Here is a 24,067-nt window from a genome sequence, read left to right as displayed (position 1 = left end):
TTCAGCACATGCTCTAAACATACAATATTTCCTAGATTTGTATACAACTCTCATGAAGCTATATAATACTTGGTTGGAAACCAACCACTTGGAGTTTGGTAGTTTCTGTATGATTGCGTTGTTTATATATCTAGTCATACTAGTAACATTTGGTTGAAGTGTTATAAATTTGTTTGTCTGTCTGTCTGTAGATCCGCGAGTGGGTGTCGTGCGAAACAGAGATGCTGCGCGCGCAGGCCGTGGCCGTGGGTGACGTGGACGACATCCTGAACCAGCTGGACAAGCAGAAGGTAAGTGCTTGTCTGTCTGTAGTGTTAGAGTGAGACGGAGATGCTGCGCGCGCAGGCCGTGGCCGTGGGCGCCGTGGACGACATCCTGAACCAGCTGGACACGCAGAAGGTAAGTTCTTGTCTGTCTGTAGTGTTAGAGTGAGACGGAGATGCTGCGCGCGCAGGCCGTGGCCGTGGACGACGTGGACATCCTCAACCAGCTGGACAAGCAGAAGGTAAGTGCTTGTCTGTCTGTAGTGTTAGAGTGAGACGGAGATGCTGCGCGCGCAGGCCGTGGCCGTGGGCGCCGTGGACGACATCCTCAACCAGCTGGACAAGCAGAAGGTAAGTGCTTGTCTGTCTGTAGTGTTAGAGTGAGACGGAGATGCTGCGCGCGCAGGCCGTGGCCGTGGGTGACGTGGACGACATCCTCAACCAGCTGGATAAGCAGAAGGTAAGTCCATTCTGCAAGTCTCAACCATTAAAGTAGTGATTCCGTGATTTTTAGACCTCGTGATAAGATTGATTTATCAAGCTTAAAACATGTAAATACCAAAAAATACTTCGTTGAGTCATTATAAAGGCATACTTGTATGGTCTTAAGTGCCATAGACCCAAATGGCGCTTAAGTGCTTTATGCCAATTAAGACAGAGTTTAGCTTCGAGCTATTTATTTTGGCTGTATTTTAGTCTGGGCCTCGGCGTAGGATTAATTCCGAAGGGGAATTTTTAATCTTGGCATATGGATTGCTTTGATTTCAAAGGTTCCTTCAGATTTTCATGTCCTTAGCAAAAACGCTGTATGTAACTGTTGAAATAGTATTGAAGTACGACGTTATGACTTATTTTGGTAGATTTCATCCAACTGCCGTGGCGGCCGAATATTAAAGCGAAGTCTAAAAATGTTACCAAAATGATGAATGATACCTTTTCCTCACGTAAATTCTATCAAAAACATAAAAATACTGGTAAATATTCAAGGGTTGGACAGAGTCATTTATTTAGGTTAAATAAATAAATGTTGCTAGCTTTTCTAAAAGAAAGTTTGCGAATTAAGCTTCGAAATAAATTAAAAGTAGAAAAATTCACTGTCTTGGGTGGGACTTGAACCCACGACCACTGGATCACTAGTACAATGCTCTGCCATCTGAGCTACCAAGACCGTACCAAATTCAGCGAATATTTCCACCATATATGAGCCCTAGAGAGGCCCATAGCGACATCTACCGTAAGAGTCCTACACTTCTTAAACGGCTACCAGAGTTCCAAATCATTGGAAATTCACCAGTAACGATGCGCTATCCCATACTAAATTGATTTAAAGTTTGCGAAGTTTTAAAATAAATATAACTGTACGTTTATTTCTAATAACAGAATGGGAAGGCTTTAGATAGAATGTTAAGCTTGTACTACCTAAAAGGTTTTTCCAATGTCACGTAGGTACTTATTTTTATTTATTTTACATTGCAAGTTAAGTCTCTGCTAAGGAATTAATAAAAATGCAATACATTTCCTGTCAAACTTCGACAATATTTATAAACCTTCACGAAACACACTAACAGAATAAATCCGCAGGATTCCAATGTCCAACTTCGCCGGGATGAATAAAAAATGCCCCCGGAAGTTGCCAGCTGAGCTGACATATTCCTAACGCAAGAGAGTCTAGGACTCGAGGGAGCCTTCTTGTATAGGTACTTAGGGAGCGTGCACGAACTATAAGGGGCAACACATGTTTGTGGCGCGGAGTATGCGCCACTAATAGATGACAGACCCAACAACGCACAAGAGAGCGTGAACAGCACCTGCTCAGAGGCATTAATCGTTAAAGCATCGGTGAGTAAGGTCGAGAGCTCAAGGAGGGTGCGGAGTATTAGGGTCGGCGACGCGTATGTAACTCCTCTGGACTTGCAGGCGTACATAGGCTACGTAGACTGCTTACCGCTTGCCCAGGAGAGGGGAAAGTAGCGAGTCCCACACACCCCCTCACGAGACCTTCCCACACCCGGTCAAAGAAAGGGGTTACTAATACCGACTACTCACGACTAGGCTAGAAGGCCGTTAATTCTCAAGGCCATATTATATTGGCGTCTAAAAACTCGTATAGCGCCCGAGCACACGCGCGCCAACGGCAATCACACGGTACAGTTGACAAAAGGGCGAGCAGAATGGCCCCCGCCGGGAATCGAATCTGTTACCGGCTACCGCCGGGTGCTGGAGCTGAAGGAACTTGTTTAGTTGAGTTGCGACTGCGACAACTGTTGCTTTCTCGTCTTGATTGCGCTGGGGGCATCTTTGTCTGTGTTGATAACTTGGCAAATGTGACGGATTCAGGAGGTGCCACATTGCCAGTTGTCGAATAAAGCGATTTTTTATTGCATTCCTTATGACAGTTGAACAGATTATACTCGTAATATGTCATCAACTCATCAGTGAGTGCGTCATACTCGTATGTTTGCCAATCATCATCATTTTCCACAGTCGCGGACAGAAGCTTGAAAGTTTAAATTTTAAACTTTCAAGCTAATATAAACAATTAGACAGTCATTGTTACGTTTGTTAGATACCTACCTTTTAAACATGTCCGCTAGCTGGCGCGGAATTGTATGTATGAGTATTAGCAACGCCAACTGGCGCGGAGACGTGCGACGGATTTTACCTACAATGGCACCTGCATGCGTGTGCTCCGGGCACGCGCCCACGCGACGTGGGGCCTTAGGTCTACATTATTTTTTAACAAGCAGAAACGTCTATTCCGCCCTTAAAAAGTCCACTGGAAAAGTATTTTAATTTTACTTTGATGGCAAATTCAGGTGCCGTCAATATCCTTAAAAGTAGTCAAACTACTTAAAATGAAGCAACCTTCGCTTTTAATCTCAATTTGATTACTTCACCCCAATCCAAACTGAACCTTATGTTAAAAGAAACAGGATTCAATTTCATTTGGGCGGCGGTAATTAAGGGTGGGTGTTTATGAGATTGAATTAAGGCGAGGTGCGCCGCGGGAGCCGTGTTATTGTCTAGTAATTTTATTACTGCTTAATGGAAAAATGGTATTTCGGGTGTTTTGGACACTAAGTGGATTTCGCTTGATATTACTCTTCATGGTAAATTAGGTAGACTAAGTGTATTTACTTTTATTGGACATTGAGACGTGACCGATGTCTGATCAACCTTAATATATCACACTGTTAAGAGTAACAAAAATTGTTAGGTCATTGATTGAATGATTTACATTGTTTATCTAAATATTCTAAATCGATACCTAAACTAAACTAATACTATTGACTTTACTACTGATTTCTATAATATTTTTTAATGTTATTCGCTAAATGTATGTAGCTGCTTAGTTACTTTCACAAAATATAATATTTTCTGTGGTTATTCTAGCATGCCACAATACAAAAAGAATATCTACGTAATGGACCATCGCCCACGCTGTTAACTGACAGTTCCTAAACCTTATTACAAAAGGCATAAGGTCCACCGATAGACAGTTAAGAGTGTTGCTGTTTGTACATAATATATCTACATATTGCCGGCCGGACTGCCGGATGCTCGATGAAGTACAAACACCTTCGGTTAGTGAGTTAGATTCCCCGCGACCACTTGGGACGCACTAATAGATATGAAACACTTGGAAGGGTCGCCCTTAAAGGGTTAACGAGACCCTGCGATTGATTCCAATTATGTAAACTGGATTCGTAATCTGGATTAATAAGTAGGATAAACTGAAGGGGCAGTTTGATTTAACTAAAATTCATATTCGCAGACAAGTGACCGTCCTTACAACGTACTAGTATCAGGATTTTTTAACTCTGCCTATGTCACTTATAGTATCAGGATTTTTTATGTAACTGAGTATCAGGATTTTTTATGTAACTTTGTATCAGGATTTTGTATATAACTTAGTATCAGGATTTTTTTTCATCTACCTATGTTACTTGTAATACCTATGTATGTTTAATTTAAGATCCTAGATAGTTCGAAAATTATAGGTATAAATATGTTTATGATACTGACTATGTACTAACGGTATAAATGTCTTGGCTTAGGTTGCTTTAAACTTATACTTGTGTTTGTTTGAATAAAGAATAAAGATTACTTACTTATTTAAAAAGTTATCGTAAAATGTACCTACTTTGCTTCCCACTGGGTAATTGTGGTCTAACAGTTTTTAGGGTTCCGTAGCCAAATGGCAAAAAACGGAACCCTTATAGATTCGTCATGTCTGTCTGTCTGTCTGTCTGTCCGTCTGTCCGTCTGTCCGTCTGTCCGTCTGTCCGTCTGTCTGTCCGTCCGTATGTCACAGCCACTTTTCTCCGAAACTATAAGAACTGTACTGTTGAAACTTGGTAAGTAGATGTATTCTGTGAACCGCATTAAGATTTTCACACAAAAATAGAAAAAAACAATAAATTTTTGGGGTTCCCCATACTTCGAACTGAAACTCAAAAATTTTTTTTTCATCAAACCCATACGTGTGGGGTATCTATGGATAGGTCTTCAAAAATGATATTGAGGTTTATAATATCATTTTTTTCTAAACTGAATAGTTTGCGCGAGAGACACTTCTAAAGTGGTAAAATGTGTGTCCCCCCCCCCTGTAACTTCTAAAATAAGAGAATGATAAAACTAAAAAAAATATATGATGTACATTACCATGTAAACTTCCACCGAAAATTGGTTTGAACGAGATCTAGTAAGTAGTTTTTTTTTTATACGTCTTAAATCGCCTAAATACGGAACCCTTCATGGGCGAGTCCGACTCGCACTTGGCCGCTTTTTTTAATACTATATCACAACCTCATTAAATTCAAGTGTTACAATTATTATATAATAGTTTAAAACGCCTTAATATATAATCAACATAATAATAAGTACCTATTAAAAATAATTTTAAGCTTCTAATTATAGAGCTAATTCTGGAACAAAGTAGGTAAATTTTAATTTTACGTTACCTAATGATAGAAATTACTAAGGGGTCGAAAGGTGCCTAATTATAAGAACACGAACAACCAGTTAGCGATGAGCCACTTAAATAACGTTACAATATTTTATACATTATTTAAGTTTAAATTGTGTACAACCTATTGGAGGTCGAAAAGGGTTAAGTATTTGGGCTATACATATATATTTTTATTCTATACTAACACTTAACTGATCATCGATGGACCGTATGTCCTTATTATAAGGTTCAAAGTCAGTTAACAGCGTGGTACAGTAAATACGATAGGCACTCGATCGACTCTGATATCAGTTTCGTGTATATTCAATATTTGTCTGTTTGTTCATCGCAGCAATAAGTCAATATCAATACCCCTTTCATCCCAATATTTAGCTATTACTTTCATAATTCTCTGTTTCAACTAAACATTTCAATCTAAAATATACTCTACATCCCAGGAATACGGTTTATAATTCGTTATCCAAGTTTGAGGTAAAACTACCATGCGAAAGTCATTCGGTCCCAATATTTAAAGTTATTATTACTGTAAAGAACATATTTCAAATGAACTTGCTAATTTGAACTGGACTCAAAAGTTCCGTAGATAAGGTTTATATTGTAAGCTCTTCGTGGAACGTGATAGGAGTTTGCGAGAGTAAGTCGCTCAGCTGATCGGGTAGTATTATGCGCTTATGCGCAAATGTATAAACTATATTTGCTGATAATATCGGTACTATCTGTTTATTTATTATTTACTTGTAAGTTTTGTAATCAAGAAAATTTTGTACTTATGTTTATTTAGGGTAGGCCCTGCCGAAATAATATGAAAATATCGATAAATAATAGAGAGTAGGTACCTATCTAGAAAAGGAAACATGATTTTGTTGCTAGTCTACGTATGATAATATAATAAACGATTTCTAAAGAAAAATTGAAGAATTTAACTGCATAAAAATAATATACAAAAGTAATAAAATTATTTTCACCACACCAACTGGCTCTCTGGCTCTCTTGATTGTTCGTAAAGCGATAGCAAAGTTGTATTTTATTCACATGTGAGACAAAGTAATCAAATGCATATTTTGAGTTGTTTTCTTATGTTCGCTGGTTGAATTGATTTTTAAATGATGATTTCGAACGATAAATATTTAATAACATTCATTTGGATTTTATTTGGTTTGTTTTTGTTTGATATCTTAAAGTATTTTCTTCGGGTTTCAGCACTCTTTTGAAAAACTTTTGTGTTTCACTCGGGGGCAATTTTAACGTTCCTCGACGAACAGCAGCGAGTATAAAGCACCCTATACTTCCTTCTCCTGCCAAGTGCATGGTTCGGCCATTGATAAAACAAATTTCCTAAATATAAAATAAAAAAATAAATAAAAATAATTTTATTTCGAATATAAATCCATAGTTGTTAGTTACATTTAAAATTAACTTATATACTTAGGTAAAATAGTACTAGTGGTAATATACAATGTTGCGTCGAGTTTGTGAACTACGTAGATCGGACTGGACGTGTATTAGGGAGCCGGGAGTTTCTAGGTCCATTGTGACTGTTCTCGGTTCACGGAAATGTTGGTAGATGGCGCTGACATACATTTTGTGAGGTAAGCGTGGAGCAGGCTAAATTTTAACAAAACCCAATGTCTGACAAAATTAAATGAAATCGTTGATCCATTTTTAGTTGAAGGTGATCACGGGATTTATTTTTATTTTGCGCAATTCAAATTGACTGTAGAACACACTGAACCGCGTGGGAAAGGCCACGCAAACAATATTTCTGTCACTACCACTAGCTACTGCCCGCGACTTCGTCTGCATGGGATAGGTAATGATGATGATGATGATGATTGATAGAAACTATCATATGGCCTTGGGCCTCGAACTAATTCTATACCAAAGTTCATCTAAATCGGTTCAGCAACAGACAGAGATACTTTCGAATTTATAATATTAGGGATTTGTGTTCATGAAACTGTCAGTGATCTATTTTTTTTAATTGTACACGCCACACGCCTCTTAAAATTCGTCACACCTGTCTAGTACCTGGACGGCCGATGGCATGTCACAACCCTGACAAGAGTTTTTATAGGCTACACCGCATGCGCGGAAGATAGAGATGGGCGTTGGGCGTAGGTCGATAAAATTGATAACTTCCTGTTAAGAGCCAACAGGAGTGGTCATTTCTCCATACAAACGTACTCGACTGTTTCCTCCGTGGGTTTTGAAGCTAGAGCAATGATTTTTTCAACACAGATTAATATTGTCAATATCTGTGTCGGACCGTTTTGCTTTTTTTGATATTTTTGTTTTTTAAGGCGCTAGAGCCCTTCAAAAATGGCCAAAATGGCCTAATTGACTATGCCGCAATGAGAGGCGTGCTATTCAAATCTGACATCAATTAGTCAAAAAAGCAAAACGGTCCGACACAGATAATGTCATAATCATTTAGATTTCCAAATTTGGTTAAGATTGGTTAAGTTTTGCAGGAGGAAACAGTCGAGTACGAAACCTCGACTTTTGAGATTTTTACGCAGGATTTTTCGCCTTGTCCTTATCGCACTAGTTTTAGGAGCCGCTTCCGTTAGCGAGACGGGTATATATACCTAAAATATTTAAATCTTAGCTCCTGTTGGCTCTTAATTATTATCGCACATCGCACTTCGACTTGCCATTTCAATAAAATAATATGAAGCCTGATGGTAAGTGATGGATGTTCACTTATGTAAATATACATACATACATACATGCATATAATCACGCCAATAGGCGTGATAATATGTCGCCGGGAAATATCCCGGAGGGGTAGGCAGAGCTAGACCACGGATTTCCACTTGCTACGATCCTGATATACCTCTTTCGCGTCCGTTACTTTCATAACATTCCTCATACACGCTCGCCGGTTTAGAGTGCTCTTGACCTGGCCTTTCTATTGGCGTATCTGAATTGGTCTGATGACAGTAACAAAGAATCATGGAAATAATGGTTTCAAAGAAACATATATGTTAATATGGTTCTAAAAAATGGCCCAATCTCAGTATAAACATTAGGATTATTAATATATTCAATAAAATAAAAGTGCAAAATTCTCCAATCAGCCATTTTGACTGAAACGCCAATCAGCAGCGAGCTAAGGAGTGAAGTCATCAATCCATGACGTATTTCTTAGAGCAGCATAGACAACTTCATTGACCGTAATCCATACATCCTCACCAAAGAGTTTGGAGGTTCAAAAAAATATATTTCGCCACTAAACATTTATTACGTCCAAAAAATATTATTACACGATGTAAAGTAAATATTTATTTGTTATTAAATAAATAAATGGTAAATAATACGATATTTCACCAAAAAACTTTTTTAATTATTTGGCTGAATGTATAATTGCCATGTTGGCTGTCAACCATAAAAAATGAAAACCGGCCAAGTGCGAGTCGGACTCGCGCACGGAGGGTTCCGCACCATCAACAAAAAATAGAGCAAAACAAGCAAAAAAACGGTCACGCATCCAAGTATCCCCGCCCGACGTTGCTTAACTTCGGTCAAAAATCACGTTTGTTGTATGGGAGCCCCACTTAAATCTTTATTTTATTCTGTTTTTAGTATTTGTTGTTATAGCGGCAACAGAAATACATCATCTGTGAAAATTTCAACTGTCTAGCTATCACGGTTAGTGAGATACAGCCTGGTGACGGACGGACGGACGGACGGACAGCGGAGTCTTAGTAATAGGGTCCCGTTTTTACCCTTTGGGTACGGAAACCTAAAAATGAAAAAGTAAAACCGGCGCTCGGTGATTTTCACTCAGAATTTGCATGTATCTAAATAATTCATCTTAAATTGCAACCGTGTGAGAGTTTTTGTATAAAATGAGTCATTGTGATTAATGTTTGTAATGTATTTATCATCCCTAATCATAATATATGGTGCTGAATTAACAATATCATTCGGATCCAAGAGAAAATTCGTAACTGTAAGTATGTAAACAATGTCTATCACCCTTCCACCAACTAATTAATGACTTCACAAATGGTTTGAGAGGCGTTTTCGCGCGAGGTTTAAACTAGCTATAAAAAATGCAATTATTTATGTTAAATCTTATGAGTATAGCTGAAATATTGTGTTTTTCGGAACCAATACAAGTGTACCGACAATAATAAAAGGGATTTCAAAATTTGTCATCAGGCCAATTGCCTGCATAAAATTGTGCAGTTTTTCCGATGAAAGTTTTCCAACTTGTAAAATGCCTTTTGGGTTTACCTGATTTGTGTTTTTTTTTTAATTCTAGGCATTACAAGGATTATGTATCACCTACTTTACCTGCTGGTCACGCTTTAATTTCTATGAAGTAGTATATGATAATTGTATTTTTACCAATATCTTAAATCGAGAAGATGTTTGGGCATTGCTATTAATGACCCAAACCTCAACACCTCGATATCGATACCAACGACTACATCGACACTACCACCTCCCTAATCACGCTGTCAGCAGGGCGCATGCGCCGCGGCCGGCTGGGGTCGGTTGCTAGGCAACGGGCCCGGCCGGCACGCCGCACGGTGGCACGTGGTGTGGCACGGCATGGTCAGTCGCGCCACGCCACTCGTGGTAGTCGGACGTGGGGATGCTGATGCATGTAGCTTGATTACATCGACTTTTCTGATTGGAATACTTTGAGCGAAGAGTCCGTGGACTTCTTTAACAGCACAAGCACAACATACTACACAAATATAGTTTTTCTTCCACGCTTCTCTGTCACCCGTCTTAGTTTTTCCTTTCCAATATAGCCAACGATATCAATTTCTATTACTTTTTCGTCACATGGCTTGTCTCTTTGCGCTGTAAAGATATTTGTAAACCCGACTTTAGGGCTATTAGTCTGATCGGATCTGATGATATTGCTTTGGACTGCAATAAATAAGGAAACGTAAAAGATAGAATCCAATAAGATTACACGGGGATCTAATAAGTAAGACTAAGACACATTCCTTCAATATAGAGTCGGAGTCGGACCAAGCTAACTTTGAATGGCATTTGCAATGACAAAGTGTTGCAATGTCATTATTACATTAATATCAAATTTATATGAAAATAACTAATGCCCACTAATGAACTAGTGCCCACGCCAATTACTGGGATTAGTTGCCAAGCGGACCCCAGGCTCCCATGAGCCGTGGCAAAATGCTGGGACAACGCGAAGAAGATGACGATCAAATTTCTATGAAAATATAACGTTTATAATGACACTTCCTTACTTTGTTCTGTCCAAGTCGGTGCAAAGTTAGCTATGCAGACTCTACCTAGGTGTTTCCATATGAAATTTTATGTTCATCTGATATTCTTCAATTCTCCCAATATCTCTCTATTAGCCCGGTTGTCAATAACTCGAATTTCCCATTCTGGTGGATACCCTCTTGTACGAATTTTAAAACTGTAATAGCCTTGTTTAAGTCGTAAGTTCCCATTCCTCTAATAACTATTTTTTGCAGAAACCCACCCATTAATAATATCTTTTCCGTTTCCAAGACTGATAAGTTCGCCTCTTGGTCGCAGACTTAAGGAGCTTTGCTTTCACCATTAATGGGTCGGTGTATTGTACTTCTTGATCTGGGGGCACGGGAGTGCCCCCGCCAAGTCGAGCAAAACAAAGAGGCACGCGGCCGTACCATCCTTTTCTCGAAGCGATTCAGGCCATTTTCGACGTCCTGTAATTTTGTGCTGGCTGAAGCTAGAACCCTGAATTTTCAGTGACATATAGGGCTTAACATGCTTAAGATACATTCTCAAAAACATTAAATCTGAACTTGTAGTTTAAGAATTATTGTACGTTAAAGTTCCTTAGTTTCGACACTGACACACTCACTCACTCACTCACTTATACACTCACCGATCATCATTCTCGATCTCATACTTCTAGCATACCCACAAGTATCAAATTTTAAACATAAGTAGTTCTTAGCTTATCAAGCCATAGAAAACCTAAAAATATTGCAATATCAGTCACGTTTTAAAGATCTAAGAACTGCATAAGTAAGTTTGTAATCATATAAATATATGATATTACAAAGTTACTGTTGCAGTTCCTACAAATAGTAGGTAAAGTAAAGGTACACAACGATGTACGATGTGAGTATGAATGAAGATGTGTTTAAATATGACATGTGTATACATAGTATGGGTATGAGTACCCGAAAAGAAGGACTGTCTACAAAAAGAGATGAGATCCCATCAAAAACATTACATGTAAAAAGGTGCCAGTCTCGCACCGCTTTTACTACAAAAAAGTTTTGAGATATAATGTGAAACCAAGTCGGTTATTTTAATCAGTGCCAGGGGGTGTTAAAACCGTATCAATAAGATATCTTTAATTTGTAATACATATAATGACTTGGCAATCGCACATAATGCTTTACTCGTACCGTACTCGTAAATATGTGTAATGCTCAAACTGCAATTAGCGCTAGCGTTATGTTCAATTAGGTGTCGATGATCCTTATGTCATTATGCAGCCGTGCGATGGCCAAGTCATTATACGTATTACAAATTAAAGATATCTTATTGATACGGTTTTAACACTCCCTGGCACTGATTAAAATAACCGACTTGGTTTCACATTATATCTCAAAACTTTTTTCACCTCAGCAGCTCGAACAAGGGTACTTTGATTCTTAAAAACAGTGAGCAAAATCGCATTTTGCTCACTGAGTGAGACAAAATGACATTCAAGTGACCTTTATTGTCAAATGTCATTTCAACATGCGGGGTCTAATAAAAGTCCGAAATACTTGGGTTCTATTATCTCTGTCCCTTTCACACTGTTAGCAAAAAGAAACAGACAAAAAAAAAGTTAAAACGACATTCAACAGTATATTCACGGTTTATAATAGACCCCCGAAAAACTTCAGACCGCATCGTTCCAAACCACGTACGAGTATGAATTCTTAATAATTAATAAATAAAAATAAAGTTTAAGATTTGATAAAAACTGATAAAATACTATATTTTAGGTATTTTATTGTATAATTAAAATAATGAACTCAAAAAATACACAGATCATCACGCAAAAATAATTATTTTACTTTTAAGAATTTCTAGATAGAGACAAACCAAAGAAAGTCTGCAGCGCAGCGCAATAATTTGACATCGAATTAAAAAACTACATATGGCAATGTTTTTTAAGCAGTCAGTAAACGTCATGCACTATGGTATGTGTTTGTCAAAATCGTTTAAATATTCATTGTGTTTTGTGATGAACGGAATAAACATGGTGAAACCTTACAAAACCGGCGTGCGGGAGTTATTTTTCCGCATGACGAATAATTTTACACTTGTAAAAAGTCAGTACGAGGCGATTCAAGCTGAAAAACGACAATGTTTACAAAATTTGGAGTTGATGACGGGTAAGTGGAATGAAACATCTTAATACTTCACCATATGTACCTACTTAGATAATATAATATTGGTTTAGACTAAGGTTTCACAGCAAATTGAACACACCTAATAGGTATAGGCATACTTATGAACTTCCTCTAACATTTCGAGAAACTCATTGGTACTAGCCGGGTTTTGACTTGGAGGATATAATCAAACGGAGACGCCATGTCTGTAATTTTCTGTACAAAACAGTCTGCCGATTTTTACGGGGGAGGGGAACGTCAAATGTATGCGTAACGTAAAAATAGTCATGTCAGATAAACGTCAGTCCATACATTGTGTATGACCATTGGCCGCCTATTTTCGACAGAGGGGAAAGCCTGTTAATGGCTACTCCGTTTAGTTGTATCCTCCAAGGGTTTTGAGCTCGAACCCACAACCTCCATGCTTATGCTCACGGCATGGGTACCTACTAGTTAAAGCTAAAATTAATTTTTAATATATGTTTATTGTTTTAATGGTTTATTTCGTTTTTCCGAAAACTTTAGTTCGCAAATTGCGGGCAATTTCTCTGTCAATCTAATTACGCCTTAATGGGAGTAAAAGAGAAAGATGCTCGCATATTGAGAACTTCGGTGTTCGCGGTAGGCCCTCTGTACCTATTTACCGCCGTCGCGGATATTACAAAAGCTTATTAATTTTGATGAAGCCAAATGTCACATTCTCCCAATATTATTTATCAATATTAGTATATGTCTACATATTAATAGCGACATCTATTGTTGGAATGAAATTTATTTTACCATAAAAATTAAGCTGTGCATACAGCTTAATTTTTTCATAGACGGTAAATATGGTAGAAATTTCACAAGTATCAAGACTATTTAATCCATTTTCTGTGGTGTTGTCGCATACTGATTTTTAAAAACTACTTTTAATCTAGCGCTGCAGACTTTCTTTGGTTTGTCTCTACCATAGTTGACAAATAGTACGTATCCGCAATTCGGACCGTATCTTACAAAGATTTTTTTTTACAAAAAAGTTTGAAGTGTCAGTTAATGTTTGTTATTTCTATATTATTTTAATGGAATTTATTATTACGTTTTGTTTTTGTGTTCCATTGCGGTAATTAAACTTAATTGTTTGTATATCTTAAGAAAACATGAGTGCAGGTATTAAGTGATGAACAAGGATTACATTTTTCAAGTTGTCTAATAGGTATGTTCTCACTGCGCTGAGGTGAAAAATGTTGTGTACTACACGAGATCAAAGTTATTTACATCTCGTGCGCTTTTGAGTCCCTTACTACGCTCAAGATTCTAAATTATTCATTAATTAATTTATTAATTAAATTATTATTAAAGATTCTATAATAGATTCACGAGCGTAGCGAGTGAATCTATTATAGAATCTTTCGCTTGCACGGGACTCAAAATAAGCACTCGAAGAAATATCAAACTTTGATCACTTGTTGTACAAATAACTATTTGTAGTAAAAGCGGTGCGAGACTGGCACCTTTTTACATGTAATGTTTTTGATGGGATAACTATAGTCTCAGTACAAGTAATGTACTGAAATGTCTGGAATTGAACTTACAACTTACCAAGTGGTCCGTAAGATTGTTTAACGCATTATCACTACATACTTAGTATAAAACAAAGTCACTTCCCGCTGTCTGTCTGTCTGTATGTATGCTTAGATCTCTAAAACTACGCAAGGGATTTTGATGCGGTTTTTTTAGTAATAGATAGAGTGATTTAAGAGGAAGGTTTATGTATAATTTGTTAACCGGTGCGAAGCCGGGGCGGGTCGCTAGTCCACAATAATTGGGTCTGTGCAGAGTCGGACACGCGACTGTGTTGGGGCTGTATCGATTCTGAATCGCGCCTGTAGCGATAGCGATGCTGTGTCACGACAGTAACGATGCTGAATCGTGCGAGATGAACAGCGCCAGCAACTGTATTGTGGCCTGTTTATTTCTTTATTTAATAGGCTACATTCCTACTAGTCAAAAGACTCAAAAAATAATCTCCCTTTTGAAGCAAAAATTATCAGCAAAATTTGGTAGAACAAATTGGTTGTAACAGAAAAACTAACATTTAAACAAAATTATGTAAGCAAAATTTCCTAAAGCTTAAGTAACGGAAAATTCTAACTACTTATACTAACTTATAATTAAGAACGAGAGACACCGTCAAATCAATTTCAAATCAATCTATATCAAACCATTTTAATTTAAAGATGCAAAATTTTTAAAACGGCTACAGTACTCGTAATGAGAAATGTTTCGTGTGTCCGAAAGTCAGTCGTCCAGTCAGCAACGTCGCGGATACATCCAGAACTCGGAATGAAAACGTTCCCGGAACTTGTTGGAATTCAGTTCCGGTATTGCCTGGGCTCGTCGGAATTAAGAGGAAACGTGAGTGTCCCGTATGAATAAAAACTGTCTCTTTTATTACTACGGATACGGATCTTTCCTTAATAGCTTTGCTAATTAAATATTTCTTCAAATTAATCGCTTTTATATTTTTTTACGTATCAATAATAATGTTCTCATGCCTCATTGGATGAATTGGATCAATAATCCGTAAAACGCTTTACTCTTAGTAAGCTGCCTATAAATATAAAAACTATGCATATACCTAATCTAAACCATTTAATTTAAAGCTAAACTTGACAAATTTATCAAACATTATAGAAAATAACTCCAAATGTGCAGGAAGAAAAAAATCAAGAAATGCGCCTCAAAATTAATCGTTGTACGTACTGAAAACTGGGTAATTTTCCTCTTAAGTCCCCGTATTCTCGAGGAGCAATATTTCCTCCCGCTGACGGCGGGGTTTTTATCTGTAAACACATAAATAGTGGCTTCCGGTAATCTTTCACTGAAGTTAAGACCCAGGTCCGTATACTATTTTTTTCTAAACCTGTCGTGTCGTTGGCAAATAAGCGCGCGGTCCTGTAATACTAAGTAGTTATCGTTGACTGTGAAATCGTGTGAATGCCTAGAAATCTGCAGGGTTACTGCAGGTTCTGCTTTAAAATATTGATAACACGATTCTCATGTGTCATTCTCATAACTCACAGTCATTAACTTAATTCGTTGGAATTAATTATCGGACGAGTTAAAATTGGTAACTGAAAAATCGGCCTTAAGTGTGCTTAAGTAAATAAAAAGATGGCTGATGAAAAAAACGTCTAAAATCAAACATTTACTTTATCCGCCTTGATAAAATTCCGCATGAACAGCCACTCAAAAAGCGTAAAATTACGAAAATAACCGAGAATTATTAAGACAAAACATCCCGGTCCACATAAAAATTGCAAGAGTTACCTGCCCAGGGATCACCATTTTAAACTGACCCCGTACCCTCCAACCAGCAGCCTTACATTTCCTTATAAAGGTTATAGTAAAGGGAGGAATGGTAGGTCTTCTAAAGCTGGTTTTTGTTGAATGTGTTCCGGGAGATCAATAAAAGGAACTGAAGATTCACAACGCCTATCGAAAATATCTCACGCATACCAGAGCCTCTACCATCAGTTGCCTGAGTATTTCTCACTTACTTTATGTGAATAAACGTGCCTTATGTCACGTTTTACGTTTCTTTACGGTCTAATGTGCCTAACTTCACTCCACTAGAAACGATGCTGTCCCTTTCTAAGTATACTAAAAAACAGTGCAAGAATTATATCGGAGGATTGTACAGCGCCCCTAGGAGTCACCTAAAGAACTAAATATCAAAGTAACCTACCGAAAACATCGAAGTTTGCAAATTGCGGGCATCTTTCTCTGTCAGTCTAATTACTCCTTAATTAGAGTAAAAGAGAAGCATGCCCGCATATTGCGAACTGTGAAATGTTTTAGCTGTTTCTATGGTTTCTAATAGGGTGATCAAAAACATAAATGTGAAATGAGAGCCAAGTCCAATATTTAGAATATGCCTCGGTGTTGATTTTGCGGAAAAAAGAATTGATATCTATATGGGTGCCAAGTTCTAGTTCGCTTGTGATGTAATTAAAGTTCAGGATTTTACTTGACTAGTTTTTACGTACACGCTATATTATATTTGTCTATGTTACTTTTTTAAGAATTTAGTTTGTTGGTATAAAAACTAGACAAGACAAATCCTGAACTTTAATTTCATCCCAAGCGAACTAGGACTTGCACCCAGGGTAATTCGCCAGTGACTGGCCAGCTGGCCACCTTAAACTAATGATGAATTCTATTCATCTATAAACAGAATTCAATGTAGTATAGGTTCAATAACTGGTCAGCTTTCAATAACTGGCCACCTAATACTAAAATGAATTCTGTTTATACGTGAATATAATTCATTTTTAGTTTAGGGCCAGTAACTGGCAAAATACCCCGTATAGGTAAAGATTTCAATTCGTTTTCCGGCGAAGTCAACAACGACGCATATTTTTTATAAGTACCTAGTATTGAACTTGACTTTCATTTCAAATTATTTTATGTTTTTGATGCATTATCATTACTTTTTGTACAGAAATTATTAGTATTCATCATAATTGATTTCGAAACTAACATTTATTTCTATTTAACAATTATTTCTAGTTAATATAACACACAGCCGCTGAGTCGCCAGTTCTCTTTTAAACTTGGCTTGACACGCTACCCGCCATTCTTGAATTTGTGCGAGCTATTTTGTCACTTTTTACAGATTCAACATTCATTCTACAATTTTTAAAGATTTGACGTTGCCATAGTTACGAAAATATTAAACATATCAATGTTAGTAAACAATGTATAAACAGTGCTGTGTTCAAGAAAAAAATGCAAAATAATATATGATAAATACGTAAACACCATTAATAATCGTGTTAGAATTATACCTTTGCGTGTTAAAAAATATGAAGCAAATTATACGGGCTACTTTTGGCTACATAAATAAGATTATTATGTACTTATGTTGAAAATAGTACACACGTGAGAAGAAATCTGTATTAAAATAGGTATGTATATATGTTAGGTCTTGCCCTGGCCTCGCTTTGTGTAGGTTGCTGTACGTGCCGGCGTACTAAGTAAGTAACATTATACGGCCTTAACAGCGATCTAAATTTTATGGTACCTAAATGATCTCGATCTTAGCACTTTCAGTGCCAAGCGCCCCTTCCCAATACAAAATGAACCCACTCAGCGGGTTTTTGGGCAGTGAATGTGTTAAACCTTATTTTAATTTTCAGATTGTGAACTACCAGCAAAAAATGTTTAGTTTTATATTTCCTGTTGCCAAACTGACGAGACATGAAACATCATCACCACACACATGAAACATCGAACTGAACTTGAACATCGGGAAATAATATATAGGTAGTAAAGAAAAATAAATAAACTCACAGAACATTTGTATGTTTTATTTTATTTAAGATATAAAATAATAGGTAATAATATAAAAAATACGTAGGAACTCTCTCTGTGTACATATAAACAACAGGTCTTGCAGTAAGTATGTATATTGTGTTACTATGTGGTATGTGCACCCGGCAACAACAACACAACATGTCTATGTACCGCTCCTTGACATCATCATCTTCCTCAAGTTGTTGTCCCGGCATTTAGCCACTTGCCAACTAATCACTTCTACAATGCATACAACAATGAACGATTTGCTTGCACGCATGTACCGCTGGATGCCATCCGGGTTTGTATGGAAATGTTGTTTTCAATCATAGGTTCATGCCTAAAAGCAAAAACTGCTCGTAAGTAATGTGATCTTTGCAAATGTACTTAACTAAACAGTAGAAATAGGAGTAAATATAACTCATTACCTTTGTATCAAATCAGCCTTTTTTCGAGCTACTAATTGATTTATTCCGTATTAGTTTTGCCTGGAGTTCACGTAACTCTTATAAATAAATACATACTACGTTGAAAATTGCAAAGATAATCGTGGAAAATATGTTTATTTGTTGTGTTTACAAGTTGACAGAAATGTAACGTCGAAAACGCACGTATTTTTCGATGACATCTGTCACGTTTATTCGCGTAAACGGCGTAAAGTAATTAACTTGTATAATTCTGGCTCAGTTTTCTTTATATAGTTAGAAAGAGAGCGTTTTAGGTGTGAAGTTAGGCATGGATAGAAAACTTACGTAAAAACGTTAGGAACTCATGGTACCAGTTGAAATTTTTAGTTCTTTAAGTGACCGGTAGAGGCACTGTACAAATACTCCATACATTTTCCTTAACGTTCTCACTATCGACTGTCATTTACGGAACTCATGGTAGTGCTTCAGTATAAGTATTCTATGATTATCTGCCGTTATTATGGAGTTTGAGGTCATGTTACATAAGACGTAAACACAAGGTGGGAATGTTTTTGAAGTTCGGCGGCCGCAGGTTCGGTATTTGGGAAGCAGGTGCGTACAATTAGACGTAATTTGCACAATTTGCGATGTCTCCTGATATTAATTTGTTAAAGTATTAGTGACGATGGGAACTGTAAGTAATTGAACATTTTCACGCGCCTTGTCTTTGCGTTGGTACAGTCGCCATCAGATATATCGGAGCAGCCGAGGTGCTCAAAAATATCTGAACACGCACTCTAACGCCCTGACAATAGAGGCTTGTTCAGATATTTGTGAGCACCTTGGCCGCTACGTTATATCTGATGGCGACTGTACAACCTTCTTTGAGACTAAATTTGATTCCTGAGATTCCTGAGAAGGAATGAATTCAGTGTAAATATGACAAATTCATGAAGAAGTTTTGTTATTCTGCAACGCGATAAAAATGAGAGCCTATTTTTTTCGTAACCGTGTAACCACCCTACTATAGTCGGAAAGTTCTCAACCATGATCTAACCTTAACTTTAGTACCTTCAGGCGTGACTATTATTCGAATGTCCTAGTTCTATGATTTTTTTATGAAGTGAAGAAATAAACTAAATTTTTTTCGACTGGTTTGGTTGTTTTACGGAATGCGATAAACATGTTTTGTGAACCAGTAGTTTGTTGTAAAACCGCTCTTATAATGATATTGATATAGGTATCTAAGCGACGAAAATGATAATTCAATTAAGTTTTCATGTAACTGCAGGTTATTATTTGGTACTTATTATCAGAGGTCGGCGGGGGTGTGCTATTTTCCTTATAATATGACGTAAGACATGTCAAATTATAAGGTAAATAGCTCACCCCCGCCGACCTCTGCTTATTATACATAATATTTCTCTTTCATAAATGACCTACTTATTTATTTGTGATCATTACTCATTTCCACGAAAAGATGAAAGCGTTTCTTGTTACCAGTCGTTCTATTCCTATTTACATTATTCTTCGAATAACCTCTTCCGTGAGTTACCTTATTTATTGCTTTACTAGCTTTTGCCCGCGACTTTGTCTGCGTGGAATAAGTAATTTGGGTACCTACCTTACTTTTCAAACAAATCTGTTTTTTTATTCATCCTTATTTTTATCCTCAAATTGGTCCACTCTATAAATTTCCACCCCATTTTTTACATCCTTAAGGGATGATTTTGGGAATAAAACATACTCTATATCCTTCCCAACAGCTCAAACTATCAGCATACTAAGTTTCATCTAAATCGGTTCAGCGGTTATTGATTCCCAATACAAATTTCGACACCCCTTTTCACCCCCTTAAGGGGTGAGTTATGGGATAAAACATATCCTATGTCCTTTCCAGGAACTCAAAGTGTTTGTATATCTAATTTCAACTAAATCGGTTCAGCGCGGTTTAAGCGTGAAGAGGTAACAGACAGACAGACACACTTTCGCATTTATAATATTAGTATGGATTATTATTCATATATCCGTGTTATTACGTATTATGCCGTGGATTAATTTAAGGATTCTAAGGTAATTCACAAATGAATATCGTAATCTGTCGTCAGAACGGTCGTTAGCGGAGCGACATATGAAACGTCCCGCGCGCGGTTTTGTACGAGTATTACTTATTCGATGTACGTTCCTACTCGTATTGCATGGGCGCGAAGGAAAACAGAGTGGAAGACATAACTTGATTTGATCAATATGGTACCGAAGTCACTACTAAATAAGTTTTTATCAGTTATTATCATCATAATCCTACTCATATGTAGACGAATTCACGGGCATAAGATAGTTTGTATATAAAGTATATCGACGCTGGAAAGGAGAAATGGAATAAGCGACACTTAGCTAACTTTACAATGGAGCCAAAAAACAGCAATATTTTCTGAAAAAAAAAACATTAAAATTCGTAATGAAGTCGAATATCTTAAATGAGTAACTTTATATGGTTATAGTGTTGTGTTCTATATTATCTTTTTATTATTTTACCTTTGAATGGGTTATTTTAGAATTTAGTTTCGCTTAAGCAAAATTGCCGTAGAAATAAAGGTAGGTAAAATTATCTTACCGACATGTTTCACCAGAAATTATTCGGGTACAAGAATCCAAGTTAAATTTGACATGATAATGAATCGAGTAAAAATTATCTTACTGTAAAAGATGCTTATTTTACAGTCAAGTAAAATAATATATATGTATAAATCGACATGAAACAAATCAAGATAAATTATCTAATCAATTTTCAAGGAACAATTTGAAGCTTGATATGGGACATATTGAAGCTAGGTTATACCCTATGAATTTTTATATTTATCAACCACACGGAAACGATCGTCTTACTTCTGTTAAAAAAACACCGTTTAAGGAATTTGTAGTTTTATTTCCAATTAGTAGTTAAGTAACGTGTTTTGAGGTCACATTAAACATTCGTACCTTATTCTACTTGAGATCAAAATCATAATAACAAAAAGAAAGTGATTTAAATAATTTACCACTACCTACTAATAAGACGTTCACTTTACAATAACGTAATCTTACTTATATTATTAAGCGATGTTAGCACTACGAGATAATAACAATAACTCTAACAATTTCAAGTAAAACGGAATAAACGACAAAAGTTTTATATCTGAAGTGAGGTAAATGTGGATAAACGCCAATAGTTTAGATTTAACAGTTAAGTAAATTTATCTATATATGTAAATTTGTACACAAATATGTAGGTGAAATGTCTCAAACGACATTAAAACCTATTATTCGGCCAGGTAATGTAAGTTAACCAACAGTGAAAGGTTAATTGTCATAAGGCAAAATTATCCATGTTAAGATTAAACTGTATTGACAAATAAGTAAAAAACTCTAAGCTTCATGATGGGGAATAACTTCTCATCTAATCTCCACTTTTCAAAAAGTTGCTAAAAACCAAGTCGTTTAGTAATTTAAATTTGTCAGTGATTCTATAAATCACCGACTGGATAAGCGACACTAAAGTCGTCAGACGGGTATGAAACCCAGTTCATTCGATGCAGAAAAATCTGGCGATTCCAACGGTGTATATAACTCAATATCTCTAAAAATGTCGCTTATCCCATTTCTCCTTTCCAGCCCTAGTAGCACGGTCGCATTTTTATCATTTATCACCATACCTGTCACGTTCTAACAAGTATGTAAGTGCGAAAGTGACGGGCTTAGTGATAGTGGATAAAAATGGAACCGTACTGAGCCCGCAGCGTCGATATGTTTTAATAACAAAACTTCCGTGAGACAAAGACATATTAAATATATTAAAAACGGGTCACTCACGTATTTTAAGTCGAAAAACGCTCGACATGTTTCACTTCGTACCGAGAAGTGTCATCAGGAGTGGTACAGTGAAACATGTCGAGCGTTTTTCGACTTAAAATACGTGAGTGACCCGTTTTTAATATATGTAAAAAGTATATGTACTTATTATGTATAATACATAGTTTTCCTGTATCTTCTGTAGTAATATAAAAGTAAAAATCTGTCGCCTGCCGGGCCGGCCTCTGAATAGGTAATATCCTGAATATTGTATGTGTATTTGTTTGGACCCCAAACTAACGGAGTTTGATGCGAATTTCCATGGCCTCATTAGTAATGCTAATAACTTAATGTGCCCAACTAAATTATTGGAACTGTTTGATGTGGAAACATATTAGGGACAAGTTACTCATGTGATGGTATATCTGTCGTAGTCAGATCGTACAATCCGCCGTATTACATTACGGCTAGCCGTTTTACAAAACAGGGGCGTTTTGAAATGCGGCGGTTCGACGACTAGCCGGATTGTCATTGCGATACGTTCTTCAATAAGGCGGCCTACGTTTAGCCGCATCGTATCTACTATTTAGATTATAGAGTAACCAGTTCTTTCGGTCGCCTACGTAACCGGAGTTTTTCAATGTTTGCAATTTAATTTATTTTTACCATTGTCCCACCAACATGTGTTTCTTTTCCAAAACATTTTCTTCACAACTTAAATAGACTACGCTTTTTTCCCCAAAGTGTAATGTTTTCACGGACGTCTCACTAAATCAATAGGTAGGTAGGTTAGGTTCGTTAGGTAGCTTCAGATGCCCGAAGGGCAAACCGCTCAGAAATAGGAGCCCCGCGAAGCGGGGCTCCGTCTAGTTAAGTTGCGGAGGAAATGTTTTTTGAAAAGAAACAGTCCGACGAACTCGACTCGACGATTTGATGGACACCCCAGCGTTTTTCATAGTTTGTTGTTGTTATGTCAGGCAGCGCCACGAGTGTTAAAAATGGGAACTAAAAACTGTCAAAGCGGCGGCTAATGACTCGCTGTATTACATTACAGCTAGCCGTGTTGAAGAACGTATAGCGCCGAATACATTCCGGCGGATTTTCATTCAGCCGCATTTAATCCGGCTAATCGTCGAACCACCGCATTTGAAAACGCCCCTGTTTTGTAAAACGGCTAGCCGTAATGTAATACGGCGGATTATACAATCCGACTGCGACATATCTACTATTTAGAGACTTATGAAGTAAATAAATACTGAGGTGTATTCTGATTATAATTTCAGGTTACCTATAAATTAGTAAATATATTAAAAACGGGTCACTCACGTATTTTAAGTCGAAAAACGCTCGACATGTTTCACTTCGTACCGAGAAGTGTCATCAGGAGTTTGCGTTTTTAATATATTTACTATGTCTTTGTCTCACGGAAGTTTTGTTATTAAAATTACCTATAAATTTTATCTGAATTACGCGATCTTTAATTACATTACGCGAATTAGTAAAAAATTTTTTTTTGTTTAAACAGAAGAAGCCTGCTAGGTATTAGACAAGTAGGAACTAGCAAGTATTGCAGCAGGTATTGTAGGGACTTTAACAGACACAACTTTGCCAATAAGCCAGCCGATAATGTGCGCGCGTCAATTCGTAACTAATTTAATTAAGGCCCGCCAGGTGGCGCCACCGGCGGGCTGACGATTCAATTAAAGCTCCAAATGGTCTACCGGTGAGGTAGCTAATGTTTGGCAACTTTATTAAAGCTACAACTAAGTGGTACTGATATTGGCAGATTTATATAATTGACCGAGCAAACGCAAAGCGATGCGTCTCCGTTTCAGCTTGGACAAAAATGCTTTCATATATCCGGTTGTATCTTGCATT

At 37.0% G+C, this 24,067-nt stretch overlaps 1 protein-coding gene across 1 annotated transcript in view; it reads left to right on the top strand.

Annotated features, from left to right (window-relative positions):
- The first annotated feature begins 542 nt into the window (after nt 1–542).
- Nucleotides 543–24,067, top strand: part of LOC134654766 (dystrophin, isoforms A/C/F/G/H-like) — a 141,518-nt gene continuing 117,993 nt past the window's right edge. Inside the window, exon 1 of the mRNA XM_063510239.1 lies at nt 543–614. Coding sequence (XP_063366309.1) covers nt 546–614 — 69 coding nt within the window. The 5' untranslated portion in view covers nt 543–545. The remainder of the gene's footprint in view (nt 615–24,067) is intronic.

This window comes from Cydia amplana, chromosome 1, assembly GCF_948474715.1.
Source record: "Cydia amplana chromosome 1, ilCydAmpl1.1, whole genome shotgun sequence".
Taxonomy (NCBI): Eukaryota; Metazoa; Arthropoda; class Insecta; order Lepidoptera; family Tortricidae; genus Cydia; species Cydia amplana.
The sequence above is the reverse complement of the archived record's forward strand: the minus strand, read 5'-3'. Positions and strand labels throughout refer to the sequence as shown.